Source organism: Coregonus clupeaformis, chromosome 27 (genome assembly GCF_020615455.1).
Source record: "Coregonus clupeaformis isolate EN_2021a chromosome 27, ASM2061545v1, whole genome shotgun sequence".
Classification (NCBI taxonomy): Eukaryota; Metazoa; Chordata; class Actinopteri; order Salmoniformes; family Salmonidae; genus Coregonus; species Coregonus clupeaformis.
In genome coordinates, this window is record NC_059218.1 from 30,555,938 (window position 1) to 30,572,235 (window position 16,298).

A 16,298-nucleotide genomic window follows, 5' to 3' on the forward strand; every position below is an offset into this window, starting at 1 on the left:
ATCAAATGGGCGTTCGCTACTTTCACAACTACTGGCATCTGTATGTTTCCGAGACCTGAAAGACCCTTTTAATTTGAGAATGTGCACATTTGCATGTACCCAAGGTGCACATTTACAAGTCCTTGTTCCCCAATTTCCATTTCAAGAACGTCATGTACCCGGGGCATAAATAGTCAGGACTCCTATTTCCATGTAGGTGGTTATCAACAGATGGATCATCATTGGACTATGACAGGGCAGGAATACGGTGTATTCTGAAGCAGAATGGAATGACCAGGGCGTGACACATAAGTAAAAAAGGGTATTTACTTTATTCCCATCACTGTAGATTTACAACAGTTGGACTGTATTTGTAATTATTGTCAAACGTCATCATGACTTCAACCTTCAAATTTCACTGGTGTAGTCATGAGATGAGCAAGATCATATTAGAGCATAGTAATGGGTACTCAGTTTCAGGATTTTTCTTGAACCTTGCCCCTGTCATTGTGGCAGTTCTTCATAAAATGCCGGCTTAAAACGCTACACACATCTATAGCATTTCAATATGTCATTTGCGGTATACTATTGGAGTACAATGATACAGATCAAGTATGATACCTATAGCACTTCTCTTTGACAACAGAAAACAGGAACAAAATAAAATTTGGGGAAAAAAGAACGACAAGACACAGCAAGAACCCTGGTTCCCAGACTCAGTCAAGTCTCTCCCAAGCCTTGGCCTGCTTGTCCACCCACAGCAATAGCAGTAGTAAGGAGTCCTCACTGGGCCAGACAGACTGGTTGTGCATCTAGTAGTGTGTGCAGAAAGGACCAGTCACACTACATACATACATACATACATACATACATACATACATACATACATACATACAACATGCTCAGTACATGTTTTAGAGTGTTCCTCTGAGGTGCAGCAGTCCACCAACAGCAGCAACAGCTTTGAGAGACAGCTAGGCTCTTTGATAAGTGTGAGTTTGTGTCTGAGTTTGTGTATACATTTTTGTTTGTGCGTGCATGTGTGTATGTGAAGAAGTATGTGGTATGATGAAGGCCGAAACGTTAATCTTTTAACCTTGCTTAAATAAAGCAAAATCATTTTTAACTGTGAGCGAGCATTGCGCCTTTTCCTTTCCAACTATGAAGAGGAACAAAAATAAAAACTCCAGTTCTTGCAATTTAATTAAAACAGAAAACAAACAGATTTGCAGTTGACTAATAAAAAACATGACTATGACACCAGCCAATGAGAGGAGTTGTTGAACAGGGGCAGGGATAGTTCTAGGTGTGTTCTGATTTTTCTAAGTGTGGTTGTTAGACATACATATACATGGTACTCTTTACCCATGTTGCCCTGGGGCTGGGCTGGGTGGGGCGATACTTGGTGGGTGGCACACAGATTGGCACAACATCACCGAAACAATAACAATGTGAGCGACGTGTCACTGTGCCACAGAGGCTGATGGTGGGCAAGAATGAGGTTTCAGTTTTCCACACCTGGAAACATGGCAAAGTCTGTTTTGTCCATTGACAGGTTTGTTGTTGTTGACTGCGACGTTGTTGTCACTCAATCACTTTGTCCTGGACTAAAATTAGAGGCTGAAGGTAGTGGATGTCATGTCTGCCTTCACGGGCACATCTAGTTCACTTTGTCCTGGAATATGTAGAGGTTGTTGGTGGTTGCCACAGCAATGATGTTGTCCTGGGGGTGCCAGGCGGTGTGGAGGATTTTCTTGTTGAAGTCCAGGCTGTCTACGCTGATCTCGTCCTTCTTCCGCTTCCCGCCGGCACACACCTTGCGGGGCTTCAGGACCTGCCGTGGCTTACTGCTCTCCCGGGACGCCTCCAGGGTCACGTCCCGCCGCTGGCCCCGGTCAAACATCCGGAAGAAGTTGTTGTACGAGCCCGTCATCACCACACTGTAGAGGAACATGAGGGAGAGGATTAAAACAAGGAATGAAGAACCTAGGGCTTGTTATTGTCATTTATGAATACAATTTGAGGACTTGGCAATGCTAACCTGTCGTTTCCGTTCCAGCAGCACTCAAACTTGTCAAAGATGCAGTCGTTCTCATAGAGCGAGCACAGCTTACTCCTGAGGTACTCGTGAACCTGCCATGGAGGGGGACAGACAGGTCAGAGGTCATCAACTTAGAGTCAGATACTCTAACCTCAGCTCAGAGTTCACCACAGTGGTCAATTCTGGGTATTTAGGAGGGTCATTTTGGATCTAATATTTAGAATGTGCGGGTTCAGATGATTGAAATGGCCTACAACACCATTAAATAAGTTCAAAGTAAAACTCATTGTTTGGCTTCTAATTTTTTCAGGGTGCGATAGTGCAGCAGTCTGGCAAAAACATAATCTTAGAGTACCCCCTAGTGGACATTGTCTGAACGGCATAAAGAAAATAAGGTGGGTCAGTCCTTGATAAAAATCTGCACTCTGATTAAAATAAATTCTACCATATATAATAATATATTGGGTGTCAAACCCATTCTGCCCAGAGTGGGTGAAAACGCGCTTTGGTGATGACGTTTCACTTCCTTATGTTATAAAATGCATTTTTACCAAGACCAATATGATTATTCATGTTCTTAATTGTTCAGTGGGGTCTCGCTCTAACATTTCATTAACAGTCCATCCATAAAGTCGGATTTCTTAACCTTATACATCCGATAATAAGCACAGAGCTCTGTTAACAGAGTGGTGCAGCTTTCTCGAAGCAACTTTTGAGGATTTTACATGTTGTTTTACTGGTCGCAAAAAGCAAAATTACCATGACACGAGCTGAATTAAATGTAAAAGGCTTTGAAAATAAAAAGCTTGCAGTACGCTCAGTGCTCCGTTGACATTTCACAGAGATACGCTTGTTTTTGTGAGAAATCTTCGCATTAATATGAAAAGTGTATACTAAAAATATGAAAATACTACATGTCACGTCTCAAAATCGATATCCATCTTACCTCTATATTGTTTTATGTCCTGCGGATTCGAGAACAAAGATGACGAGTTCAACGGGAGCATGTCTGGTAGCTTAATTCTCGCACAGCATCCAGCCTAGCTGACACGATGCTGTGCAATTTTCCTTATTTTTGACCAGGTTATTAGAGGTGAGGTTCGGACCATTGGTTTTCTTAGAGGATTTAATACATAATTAACATACGTTTTATCCAAAGCGACTTACAGTCATGCATGCACACATACACTACCAAATCTGTTGACTTTCCCCAACCTCAAACCTCCACACTCCCTCTGCCAGTCTCACCTGGTACGTCTCCACACTCCTTCTGCCAGTCCCACCTGGTACGTCCCCACACTCCCTCTGCCAGTCCTACCTGGTACGTCCCCACACTCCCTCTGCCAGTCCCACCTGGTACGTCCCCACACTCCCTCTGCCAGTCCCACCTGGTACGTCCCCACACTCCCTCTGCCAGTCCCACCTGGTATGTCTCCACACTTCCTCTACCAGTCTCACCTGGTATGTCTCCACAGGCCTGGTCTCCATGTTCAGGTCCCAGATCTTGACAGACAGGTAGTCCCTGGTCATCATGTAGCGTCCGTTGTGGCTGAACTTGACGTCCGAGATGGATGAGATGATCTCAGAGAAGAAGGAGCGGTTACTGGGGTCCTCTGGCTCCTCGAACACTGGAGAGGGAGAAGAGGTAAAGTTCATTTAGAAACTGCTATTAGTGATAATAAAGTGCATGTTGCTGTGCTAGCTAACCTTTTCCAAGATATTTCCACATCTCTCCTCTGCAGCGATGTGAATGAATTCAAGACATTTTCTAATGGTCAAACGTGTAAGCCCCTAATATAGAGGTTGATGCAGAAGCCACTAAGTGACTGGTGATCATAGGTACTCACATTTGGAGTGCTTGTCACATAGTGCTGACGCCCTCATGTCACAGAGGCGGATGGAGCCCTTGCTGCTGCTGTAGACGAAGGTGTTGCACTGGTTAGGATGGAACTCAGCTGCTGTGATCACCTCTGTCAGCTCCTCCATGTTGACTGGCTTAATATCCACAATGTCTGGGAGGGGCTAGAGTAAAGGGGGACTAACAACTACTGAGAAGGAATTTGGGATAAACTGGTGGTAAACACACACAAACACACCTTCCCCCACCCATCCTATAATTAACAGCTGGTTGAGGATACTGAAACTGCGGTCAGTGATCTCCTGGTGCCAGAGGTTGATGCGCAGGTCATCTGCGGATAGATACGTCTCATGGTCACTGTTAATTGAGATGGAGTTGATGTGGTAGGTGTGGGCGTTGGCAAACACCCTACGAGGGCTTGCCTCCACCATAAGGTCCATAGGTCTAAACACGGGCACCTGCAAGGGCACAGAGGGAAGAGTCAGCGGGTGAGGGTCTATGAGTATGGGCAACGCCCACACAGTGACAACAAGTGTTTCTCTATACTATAGCCCCTGGCATGTAATCAGCTAGCTAAGCACGTACCCGAAGTGCAGTGACAGTGTTGGGGTCTATGCAGCGTCCATCCTCCTCTTTCAGGTTGTAGCCCTCCAGTCGCTTGTCTCGTTCACTGATCTTCCACAACTTTATAGTTTTGTCTGCCAATCAGTACACAGGACTAGATCAATACATTTAACATCCAAAGAAAGCTTGGTGGTGTGATGTCATGCATGTATAAAAGATCACCAGAGAGTGAACTGGCTGTTTGTAGGTGAAGGTAAATTACTGACCGTTAGTGGACAGCAGGAACTGAGCTGCGTTCTTCTGGGGCAGCCAGCGGATTTTGTTGATCTTCTCCTCGATCTCCAAACTCTTCAAGTAGTCAAACTCGGGCTCATGGCTCTGGAAAGTGCTGTAAACATTGTACTCACTGCGGCACTGTGGATGACTCTTATTCTGTTGGGAGGAAGAAAAGAGGATATGGAGTAAGTGACGGAGAAAGAGGCAGAGGAAAGGGTAGAAAATGTTAGTTTTTGTTTTCCACATCATCATCAACTTTTCATTCAAACGCAACTAGAATTAAGAATGCTGATTTTGAATTCAAACTCCAAACTTCCAGACAGGCAGCCATACCTCTATTTCCTGCTGAAAGATGACGACCCTGCCACCCTTGTCTCCTGTGGCTAGCAGCTCTCCTGAGTGGTTGAACTCCACAGTAGATATGATGTCGGCTGAACAACGTCAGGAAAACAAGAAATTAGGCCACTGTCATCTATCTAACAGGTAAGGAATTTCAGGTGCTTGTATCCATGCAAGGGCAGTTAGCATGTCAGCATTACAAGCATTGGATTTGTTCGGGAGTCTGCTATCTAGGAGCTGGAGTCTTAGGCCTTAGGGCTGGATGAGTTGAGGCAGGCCATAGAATTCTACTGAGAATGTGAACGCATCCAAAGCAGACACACAATGATCGGTAACCTAGTTTCTACAGGCCGGAGCAGTGTTTTTTTTTTTTTTTTTCAGACAGATGCTGACACACACACACACACTTTGTTGCCTATTGGAGCAGAAAGACAATGCAGAGAAAGGTTGCAGCAGGAGGCCATTGTCTAGGCTGAACACCCTGGGACCAAGGGTTGGAGTAAGTGGGTGAGTGTTTGTATCGCGTGTAAAGTGGGGGGGGAAGAACACACACTAAATCGTTGAGAGATTGACCTATGACCAGGAGCAGTGCACATGGTGACTCAGTTCTCCTTCTGTGCAGGTATAGACTGATCTAGGATCCAGACCTATCAACCTGGAAGATTTGTTTTTAGTACCACTTCAGCCCGGAACCCCCGGCCTGAACCCCACGACGGCGGAGTGCGACACCCACACTGCTCAAATCATAGGCAAATGCACCTTTTTTAGCCCAATAATGATGTTGGCAGAAGACTGCCTCAATAGGAATGGTAGACTATAGACTTATGGATACTTGGTAATCGGCTGCTCCTTCAGCAGCTAACTAGAAATATGTTTTATTGTACAATCAGGGCTCTCCCTAGGATTGGGTCGTGCTGATGTAGGCCTAAGGTTGGGTAGGGGGGAGGTTGAGCATTTAGCATTTTTGAAAAACCTGTAACTGCGATTTTCTGAAACCTAGAGTCTTCCATTATATCAAACAATGTAGCCAATACAGTAATATAGTGTTTGATCCAAAATGAAATGAAGGTGGTCTCAATGACACATTTTAAGGTTAAATTGAGGGGTAATGATTATTCTAATTAATAGTAGGGTATACCATAATTCCAATTTTATTTTCATGGCAAAAATGAAAACATATGGCTTATATCAAGAGGTCAGATCAATAACTGATTAATTAACATACATAGGCCTACTAATCTTTAACAGTGTAACATTCTGAAGAACGATATTAGTGGAACAGCTCTCTGCCATGTCTGTTTTCAACCACACAGCGACGCACACTGAACTACCACAACACCACGCGCTTCCATGCTAGTTAATGCGCCTTCGCCTACTACGGTTGCGGAGATCAAAGCATGTGCGAGCAAGAAAGTGTTCGCTTAGTTGACTAAATGCTGCAGCTAACGACCTTCGTTGTAATGACGCCTTACCTAAGGAGATAACTACAAAATAATAGTGGTTATGTGCTTGACTAACACATACAATGTTGGAAAATATATTTGGCTAACAGTTCGTTCTCCATTTTCCCTACCCTTTCCTTACACATCATTGGTGTCAACGGACGAAGTAGAGAGCTGCCATTCAGCTCGAGGGAGGAAAATAGTACTACGACTCCCGGGGGCGGGCCCAAGGTGGGATGGAGCAGAGAGTTAAAAGAAGTTGTCCTCACCCGAGTACTCTGATTGGCTCAGCTCCAACTTCAGACTGTTGAGTCAAAAAACGATGTGCCAAGTAGAAGCCAATTTTTTTGCGTATTTTAGGGTAGTTTTTCGTACTAGGGTACTATGACCTCAAATTGCAGACATTGTATGCAAAATGCGTGCAGGTTGGCAGGTCTGAAGATTTGCAGGAGAGGATAGAGTTGCTTGGGAACTCTGCATACAGTACACCTTGTTGGATGTTCAGACAGACTGTGTCAGCATGAGAGGCCACAGGACAAAAGCCAACAAGAGAAAGCAGCAATCAAGCCACTGTGTCAGAAATCAACTTTGCAGCCACTCTTACACAGTGTTGGACTGTCTGCAAGGCTAGCAGTGTAACATTTAGGGAGATTAGGAGACATGGGTGACCGCAGGGGAATGCAAGATAAGTGGACGAGCGTGTCGCAGCGAGTATGATTTATCCAGCACAACATATCAATTTATTATAAACTATGATTAACAACTACTAAGACTCCATGATGATTCTGCAACAAGTACTGCCACTGTACAGTACCACTGTTGCCATGACCAATGTGAGTAAGGGCTCTTACCTTCGGCAACGTCGTCATCAATGGCACCCTTCACCTGTGAGAAGCACCACTGCACGTCATTGCTCCCACCTCCAGATCCTGAAATGGCAGAATGACAGTTACAGATCAAGATATTGCATGACGGTTTACGTTACAAATCTGACAGGAAGAGTAGTTTAGAAGAGAGGGGGGAGCCTGTGTCCTGACCATTGCCGTGAGAAAATGTGTAGACAGACAGACACAGAATGACCTTCTGTGACTGTCTTGGTCCCATCTCGTGCAATAAGCTAATTTGTATTTAATAACATCTGATACTACATGGAGACAAAGTCCAAATGAACGGCAATGGCCTCAGGAGTCCTAGGACTGTGCTTCCACAGCCTTTTGACAATGCACTTGGAGAGATGACTCTCAGGCACTGAGGCACAGCTCAAGATCAACAGCTGTTAATGTCAAAAGGTCAAACATAATACACTAGGTCAAGGCAGGGGAAATACTACTACAGTATGATATTTCTATAATACAGTGCATTCGGAAAGTATTCAGACCCCTTGACTTTTCCCACATTTTGTTACATTACAGCCTTATTCTAAAATGGACTAAATTAATGTTTTTTCCTCATCAATCTACACACAATACCCCATAATGACAAAGCAAAAACAGATTTTTTGAAAATTTTGCAAATGTATTAACAATAAAAGACAGGAATACCTTATTTGCAAAAGTATTCAGACCCTTTGCTATGAGACTTGATATTGAGCTCAGGTGCATCCTGTTTCCATTGATCATCCTTGCATGTCAGAGCAAAAACCAAGCCATGAGGTCGAAGGAATTGTCCGTTGAGCGCCGAGACAGGATTGTGTTGACGCACAGATCTGGGGAAGGGTACCAAAAATTCCTGCAGCATTGAAGGTCCCCAAGAACACAGTGGCCTCCATCAATTTTAAATGGAAGAAGTTTGGAACCACCAAGACTCAGCCGGCCGCCCGGCCAAACTGCAGCACTCCACCAATCAGGCCTTTATGGTAGAGGGGCCAGACGGAAGCCACTCCTCAGTAAAAAGCACATGACAGCCCAGTTGGAGTTTGCCAAAAGGCACCTAAAGGACTCTCAGACCATGAGAAACAAGATTCTCTGGTCTGATGAATCCAAGATTGAACTCTTTGGTCTGAATGCCAAGCATCACGTCTGGAGGAAACCTGGCACCATCCCTACGGTGAAGCATGGTGGTGGCAGCATCATGCTGTGGGGATGTTTTTCAGCGGCAGGGACTGGGATACTAATCATGATCGAGGGAAAGATGAACTGAGCGAAGTACAGAGAGATCCTTGATGAAAACCTGCTTCACAGCACTCAGGACCTCAGACTGGGGCGAAGGTTCACCTTCCAACAGGACAACAACCCTAAGCACACAGCCAAGACAACACAGAAGTGGCTTCGGGACAAGTCTCTGAATGTCCTTGAGTGGCCCAGCCAGAGCCCGGACTTGAACCCGATTGAACATCTCTGGAGAGACCTTAAAATAGCTGTGCAGCCATGCTCCCCATCCAACCTGACAGAGATTGAGAGGATCTGCAGAGAAGAATGGGAGAAACTCCCCAAATACAGGTGTGCCAAGCTTGTAGCGTCATGCCCAAGAAGACTCGAGGCTGTAATCGCTGCCAAAGGTGCTTCAACAAAGTACTGAGAAAATGGTCTGAATACTTATGTAAATGTGTTAAACGTTTTATTTTTATTTTTAATAAATTAGCAGAAATGTCTGAAAACCTGTTTTTGCTTTGTCATTATGGGTTATTATGTGTAGATTGATGAGGATATTTTTTTATTTTATTTTTAGAATAAGGCTGTAACGTAACAAAATATGGAAAAAGTCAAGGGGTCTGAATACTTTCCGAATGCACTGTAGATCAAAAATATAACTTTCCCCACAGAGATTTGTGCATAGCCCGTCTCAAATGTGTCTATCAAAATTGGCTGGGTTAATACAGGTACAGTATAACTAGTCTCGACAGGTTCTCGATTGAAAACTGTCATTGCACAAAGAAACAGGTTGAGTTGTACATTTCCACATGTAATCATTTATTTTATTGCACAATGGAACTGGTTAGATTTGTTGATACAAATATGTTTGGGGTGCAGAGTGTTTGGGTGTGTGATAACTGCAGGAGGGGTGGGTATGACAATGAGGTTCTCAATGCAGAGGGTGAAGCCTAATGTCCCATAGATAAAAGGAAATGGGACTGGTTTATTTTCTGAAATTAGGCCCCATGAAAAAGGGTGAGTGAACTACAGAACCCTCATACATATAGCATATTACTTGGCTGATTACAAGTGTGGTTAGTATGCTAAATTAGGTTGTCATCTGCCTCTGCAAAAAATAGAGCCCTCAGTCAACAAGTAATAACTTATTCCATCTAGGGCGATATGGCCTAGAAATCATATCTAGATTATTCCAAATGTATGGGTGATTTCTTCTCTCTAAATAAGCTGTTGTACAGTTAAAGGTCAGATACACAGCATCTCAAACAGTCAGCAATAATCTAATGAATTCAGATCTTGTGAAATTAGGATAAATATGAGCTTTTTTGCAATAGTCACTGATCTGGCATTCATGTCGGTCCATGAAAATGCCCTTTTGTTACAAATTTAACCAGAACCATGCATAATGCACATTTACTAATAATTACTAACTTCTTGTAGCAGGCATTATAGAAAATTAACACTGTTTTAAAACAACTTCAAGCACAAATCCACATCCTAGTGAGTAGCCAGATAATCTTTATATTTTAAGTTGCCAACTATTTGCTAGCTAAAAAGGCAGAACAGAACATGTTATTAACACACCCTTCTGTCTGTCTCCAACTGTTTGAAAATGATGTTAGCCTGTCCACTTTGTTCAGATGTTGAAATCAAGTGGCCTAACTTATTTCTCAGAATGAGAACAAGTTGCCAATTCCTTATATAATTGTGTTTTATGCATATTGCACATGTATAAAACACAAGACTAGATAGTATAACAGTCTTTGGCTAAAATGCTGCTAGCAATACATGGTAACACAATGCCATGCGCGACCAACTGAGCATTAATTTGCCAGAATCAATGTTCATTGATCCTCCTGTTTTAGTAGTGTCTTCTCTGCACACAATTTGAGTAGTTGAAACAAAGTATCGTTAGAAAGGTTCACTTCTCCTCTATTACAGTAAAATAATGGCTCAATGTACTTTGGTGTTAATATGACCGATTCTGTTGGACCAAACCTCAAATAGCGAGTTGAAACTGCTTGTCAGAGAAGAAGTAGAAATCTCTCAACTTTGTTGGAGTGAGTGCAGGGGCTTGGTGTGTGTGTGTGTGTGTAAACAGAGAGGAAGAGACGAAGCAAGAGGTTTCACTATCGCCAAAATCTGTCAAAAATAAGCCCAATGCATTTCTATGGGCTTATTTTGGACCTAAGCTTGTCGCCTGCCTTCCAGCCTTTGGGACAATGACTCCCATTGTTAGGGTGGAGACATGAGCATCTCGTCATTATATTCAGATCTCTGGTGTAAATGGGAAGGTGCACAGCACAGGAGGAGCGAAGGAGACGAGACCAAAAAAAAGACAACAAGCGGACATAAACGCTCATAAAAACAAAAAATACAAAACCTTGATTCTTGTGATACAGGCATTTGGAATATTGCGCAAAAACATGAATCGATATAGTCACCCAGCCCTATTCCATCATTAGAGAGTCATTGCAAAGGCCTCTTTAGCTGGCTAACTTACAATAGATGCTGGAAGGCAGACAGGTCTATATTTAGAGCGCTGTATACTTTGACAGACACTGAATAGGGAAGTTGAATGAATGGGCTGCTGCACAGTCACTATGGGGAGTTCTTTCTGTGCATCAGAGCATTTAAAAAAATCTCAAATGGTTAAACTAGTGAGAAATACGTGATTGTAAAAATCTGAATTTGCTTAGTTTACCATCCTCCTAAATTGAATTATTTTGCCATATCTAATTAATTTACGTTGCGCTACTTTCCATGATGTGGACAGTACGTGTTACTACATTTCACAAGCGGATGCTTTGACCAGATTGAATTGGGGGGGAATTACACATCCTTTTTACCTCAGATTGGTGATATTAGTATAAAAGTTTATTGTAAACACGATGACAAGATCAATTGCTTAAAACAGATCAACATATTTTGTTTTGTACTATTGATTTTGTCACACGCTGGGCCACACACACCAATACACTCAGAGAAGGCCTAAGGATTTATAAAAATGTATATGTTTTTGAATGACATTTCATTTTAATTTCTATTTCATCTTTACAATAATTGTAATAATTTTCTGATTTAATCTCTTCAGTTTGTGTTGGAAAGAGAAGGGTTAATAAGGAATAGAAAAAAATATATCCAATAAGGATTTTCTTTGGTGGTCTCTGGGTAGAAAAATCTAGCTAGCTTAGCCAGCTGGACAGAAGGCCTCTGCCATTCAACTGTATTAGAGCAGAATTTTGAGTGAACCAATCACATTTTGACTTGCAATGGATGGGACCTTATTATTATTTATTTTTTTACTTGTCTAGGCCTTCAACATGTCACTACGGAGAGCGCAAGAGGTAATGAATTCATAATACAGAATAGTAGGCTGATAAACAGACAATACAATAGGTGGCGGCAATACACTAATAGGTTGTAGTCGGCCATAAAACCTTGAAGAGGAGAGCATAAAATAATGTTAGCTAGCTTGTGTTGTAGTAGTGTGAATGGCGAAGGCAACTGCAGCAGCTGTTATAAACTTCAAGGTGGATGTTGTTGCTAATTGGTTAGCATCACCTTTTAAGATTAACTTTTAAACAATATATTTTTTATACAAATGATTATCTGGTGAGTGGCACTGTTTTTTGTTGCAGCTCGCTTGCTGTTAGTTATCTCTTTGAAAATAATGACTGAAACATTGTTGCATTTAAACTTTAGATCAATGGTTAGTGTGATGAACGTGATAAAATATATTTGCAATGGGAAGTAATAGCTGGTTTGTTAATTTCATTTTGGACATGAAATGGTAGTGCTTTTGTATTATGATTTCATGGGGCCTACTGGAGTGAATAGGCTGCTTATTCTTTAACATTATTTGATGCTGTGTGTGACTGCTGCCGACTGTCTATCAGTCATGTCTGTGTGTTTGACCAAATTGTACTCTCCTTCAGTGCCATGGAGTGCACAGGTATAGCAGTCGCTGTCCTTTCAGCACTGTGAGCCTGTCACCTTTGATGTGACACTGTTGTTGTCCCCATTGGTGATGGTGTGATAGTGCTGTTGGCTACCATGAGTTGTGTAAATAGTGCATTATTTTATGCTGTGTGTCACGTTGTGTCCATGCCGGTTCTGTCTCTGTGTGTGCGGCAGCCTGAAAAACACGGCCAGGCCTGTTTGATTCATTCATAATGCCATCAAAAAGTATTGCTCCTCCTTCAATAGAACTCGAATGGTCCGACCACAGAAGATATGTTGGGCGCATTAAGTGAAGCTGTTGTTATTTTCTTGATTTTTTTTGTTTGATACAACATAATGGACGATTTTTGGTCCCTCTGAAGGCCTAAGTCCTATAGTCACGGTTCGCCACAGCAGAAATCACCAAAACGGGTTTGCCCTACCTACACTGAATGTCATGCATAAACTGAGTCATAGCTAGCTGCATTCTGCATTAGACTGATTTCAGCCAGGTCATTCTTATCACACCTAGCAATGCAATCCCAGCCTGAGGGAAATGGCACAGTTATATTGTGTTGACAATCTTCATGTTCAAGTACACATAAATATTACATCAAATCCCACATCCAGCAATATAACTCAACTGTGACTCATGGCTTAATCCATGGTGGGGCATTAAAGGTGGACATCGTACAGGTGCAAGGTGCCGTTCAGAAAAGCCAGTCATCATCCATCCACCATCTTTCACATCACGACTCCCGCTCAACTAGCCGGTCATGCTGCGGCAACTGACGAATCTGTTAAATGTGATCGATAGCCTTCCATTGCAAGACATATAGAAATGGTGGTTCGAGAACATTAACTAACCAGTAGCCTAGCTAGCCCACAATGCATGACAGAGGAGGAGACTCACAAATGCCACCGGTGACTCCCTCAAAGTTTAGGTTAGCTTGCTGCGTTCAGGCCTAGCAAGCTACCAGTAGCTAGTTAGGTAACGCGATGGCTAACGCGATTGTACCACCAACATTAAGGATAATTTAGCAAGCTAGTTAGCTTGACTACCAATACTTGGCCGCCTGGCTAACTCACTGAATGTTAGCTATTTTATATACTATAGCCACAATGGTAAAGGAAAGTATAGTCTTTGGTATAGCTGTGACTAGTTACAGTTTAATATTAACAGTTAGCTTGAAATGACAGCGATGCATATTATTTAGCTATGATGTGTGAGAGGAACGTGGAGCTAGGCAAAGTTAGACCCCAGTGAGGATGATTGGTTCAGGGCCAGTGACATATCATGAGTTACCTAACTTAGTTATTTAGCTTTAGCTATTAGTTAAGTTAACTTGACTTACAGATAAGTTTAAATACAGTATTGTCTTATATATATATATATAACACAGTTGCTAACGTTAGCTAGGAAATCTACATATAGCTAGCGTTATTACCGCCGGTAGATTTCCTAGCTAACGTTAGCAACTAGCTAGCTATATATATATTATGTGCTATATTTAAACTTCTCTAGCTAGCTACAGTAACGTTATTACCGCAGGTAGCTAGCTAGATGTCATAGCTATCAGTTAGCTAGCTAACATCACGCTTTCCATTTACCTGCCATGGCGAGACGGATTCTAGACGCGCGCTCGATTCCCGGGCTTGTTTGGCCGGGTATGGACTCGTGCAAGCGGTCTCTCTCAAATGATGGCGCTAGATCGTGGGACAGACGTTGCGGGCCACCCTCCTGCTTGACTCTCTTTCCTCCCTCTCCCGGCTTGTTCAATCACTCGCGCACCCTCCCGGACAAGTCCTTCCAACACCGACCATCCACAGACAGTTCAAAATGGCGCAACCGCGTCTGGTCTTTTTCTACTAGGGTTCATGCTATCTGGGATCCTTGGGACGTCCCAACTCTGACGTTACCCTTCTTCTTATTATTTTTCTTCTTCTTCTTCGTGCGGGGCTTTCCGGCAGACTAGACACTATGTTTCGTATTGCTGCCGTTCACAGTTTGGAAAGTGCATAGCACATTTGTTCACAAGAAAATACAATTGCACTGTCATCTAACCCTATACACCACAATCCCCAACACACCTCACCACCCCTTCCCACTACTTTGGCCCATACATAACCTACTCCAGGCCATAGGCTTGGGAGGCTGGAACCCTTTCTCTCAAAATCCCCTGTAGTTCTTCTGCACTAAAATCTCTGATAACCAAAAACGTCTCTGCGGCTGCTACTACCAATTCAATCTTCTGGGATTTCCTTTCCATCTGTACAATTAATAACCATAGCAATAAACGCCAGGAAGTCAACCTTACTAAAGCACAAACTGTTCGGGTCACTCTGTACTGGTCTACTACTCACAGGGATCTTCTCAGGCTCCCTCAGCCTTTGCCAACCATCCTCTACTTTCCTCACTGCCTCAGCATATGACACTTTCTGCACTGCTCTCACCCTGGAAACTTCAATTTGTCTCACTAGCATAGGACATTTCTGATCCCCAGCAACATGACCACCCCAACAATTGAAACACTCCACTTTTTCCACTGAAACTACACATTCTTTTGTCCCATGCCCACCTTCACACTTCTCACACCTCCGAATCTCCCTCCTACATACTGCTGCAACATAATAATAATAATAATAATAATAATAATTATTATTATTATAATAATAATTTATTACATTTCTATAGCGCTTTTCATAGAATCTCAAACCACTTAAACAGCAAAAAAACAAACAAGCAATTGATCATGAAAGGTCAGCCAATAGAGGCCATCCTCTGAAGGTGGAGAGGGTCAGTTCATGGCTTGAGCGAAGAGAGCTGGACAGAGGATGGTAGACAATGGTGATGAAGTCTGCTGATGATCTTGTAGAGGGCAAGACTGGGAAGCAGCCTGAGTCTTATAGCCACTAGACTTCTCCTATTCCACTCTGTGTAGCACCCACTTGGGTTATGCCTCAGCAGCTCTGGACACCAGAAAGTTCACCTCACAAAGTTCAGAATTGTAGCCAGTCGTCCTCATTACAAGCCCTCTGCCTCAGCACTGCTGGATTTCTGTATCTCCCATTCCTCTCACGCTTCAGGCGACTTCTCAAATTATGTTCTCAAAAGATCTTGAATTGGCAGCCAGGTGAAATAAAAAAGATGGTACTGTGTCCAGATACATTTTTCAAACAAAAGCTAGCAAGCCAAGCCAAAAAGTGCTAACCTGTCAATCAATCTGAAAATCTGTGGCTCAAAAATGCCAGATATATTCAATAAAAACTTGATGTTATCAAATACAAAAGAGTAGATTAAAAAAAAAATTAAAAACACCTTAAAAAACCATGTACACATTTACAGGAGCTCTGTGCTTAGGCTGCTACTAGGACGCCATGGTGACTATGACATGACCATAAACATGTTATCACTCCTTTCAGCGGCGCTCTGCTCCGGAGAGCAAAGCAGGCCACTGCTTTCATCTTGAGTCTTGAAACGAGCAGCGCCCTCTACCTCTGAGCAGCAGACACACAAAAAATCTAAACAAGTCCATCTGACGTTACCCTATTGAAGTTGTAAATGTTAAAGGGTTCTTCTTCTTCTTGTGAATTTCCGGCAGACTAGACGCTTTTGGTGTATTGCTGCCTTTCTCAGAATATGCATTCCACATTGTGCCAAAACAAAACAATTAAGGGAAAGGGGGAATGGGAAGAACTTCAATTGCACCACCATCTAACCCTGCACCTAAACACTATCCCCAAAACCCCACCACCCCATCCCACTA

General features: G+C 42.8%; 1 protein-coding gene across 1 annotated transcript; it reads right to left on the reverse strand.

Moving 5' to 3' along the window:
- Positions 1 to 292: 292 nt before the first annotated feature.
- Positions 293 to 14,409, reverse strand: LOC121541735 (serine/threonine-protein phosphatase 2A 55 kDa regulatory subunit B alpha isoform-like). The gene is made up of 10 exons (XM_041851007.2): positions 14,143 to 14,409; positions 7,351 to 7,428; positions 5,052 to 5,149; positions 4,709 to 4,874; positions 4,464 to 4,576; positions 4,159 to 4,336; positions 3,868 to 4,032; positions 3,479 to 3,648; positions 2,021 to 2,112; positions 293 to 1,919 (listed from the first exon to the last, which is right to left on the reverse strand). Exons 1-10 carry the CDS (start codon positions 14,147 to 14,149, stop codon positions 1,640 to 1,642), a joined length of 1,347 nt encoding a protein of 448 aa, XP_041706941.1. The 5' UTR covers positions 14,150 to 14,409; the 3' UTR covers positions 293 to 1,639.
- Positions 14,410 to 16,298: the final 1,889 nt, after the last annotated feature.

Coding starts and splice junctions, on each gene's coding strand:
- LOC121541735 (XM_041851007.2), bottom strand. Junction 5,150..7,350: donor TGATGACGACGTTGCCGAAG/GTAAGAGCCCTT, acceptor GACGTTGTTCAG/CCGACATCATATCTACTGTG. Junction 1,920..2,020: donor TGCTGGAACGGAAACGACAG/GTTAGCATTGCC, acceptor GTTCCTCTACAG/TGTGGTGATGACGGGCTCGT.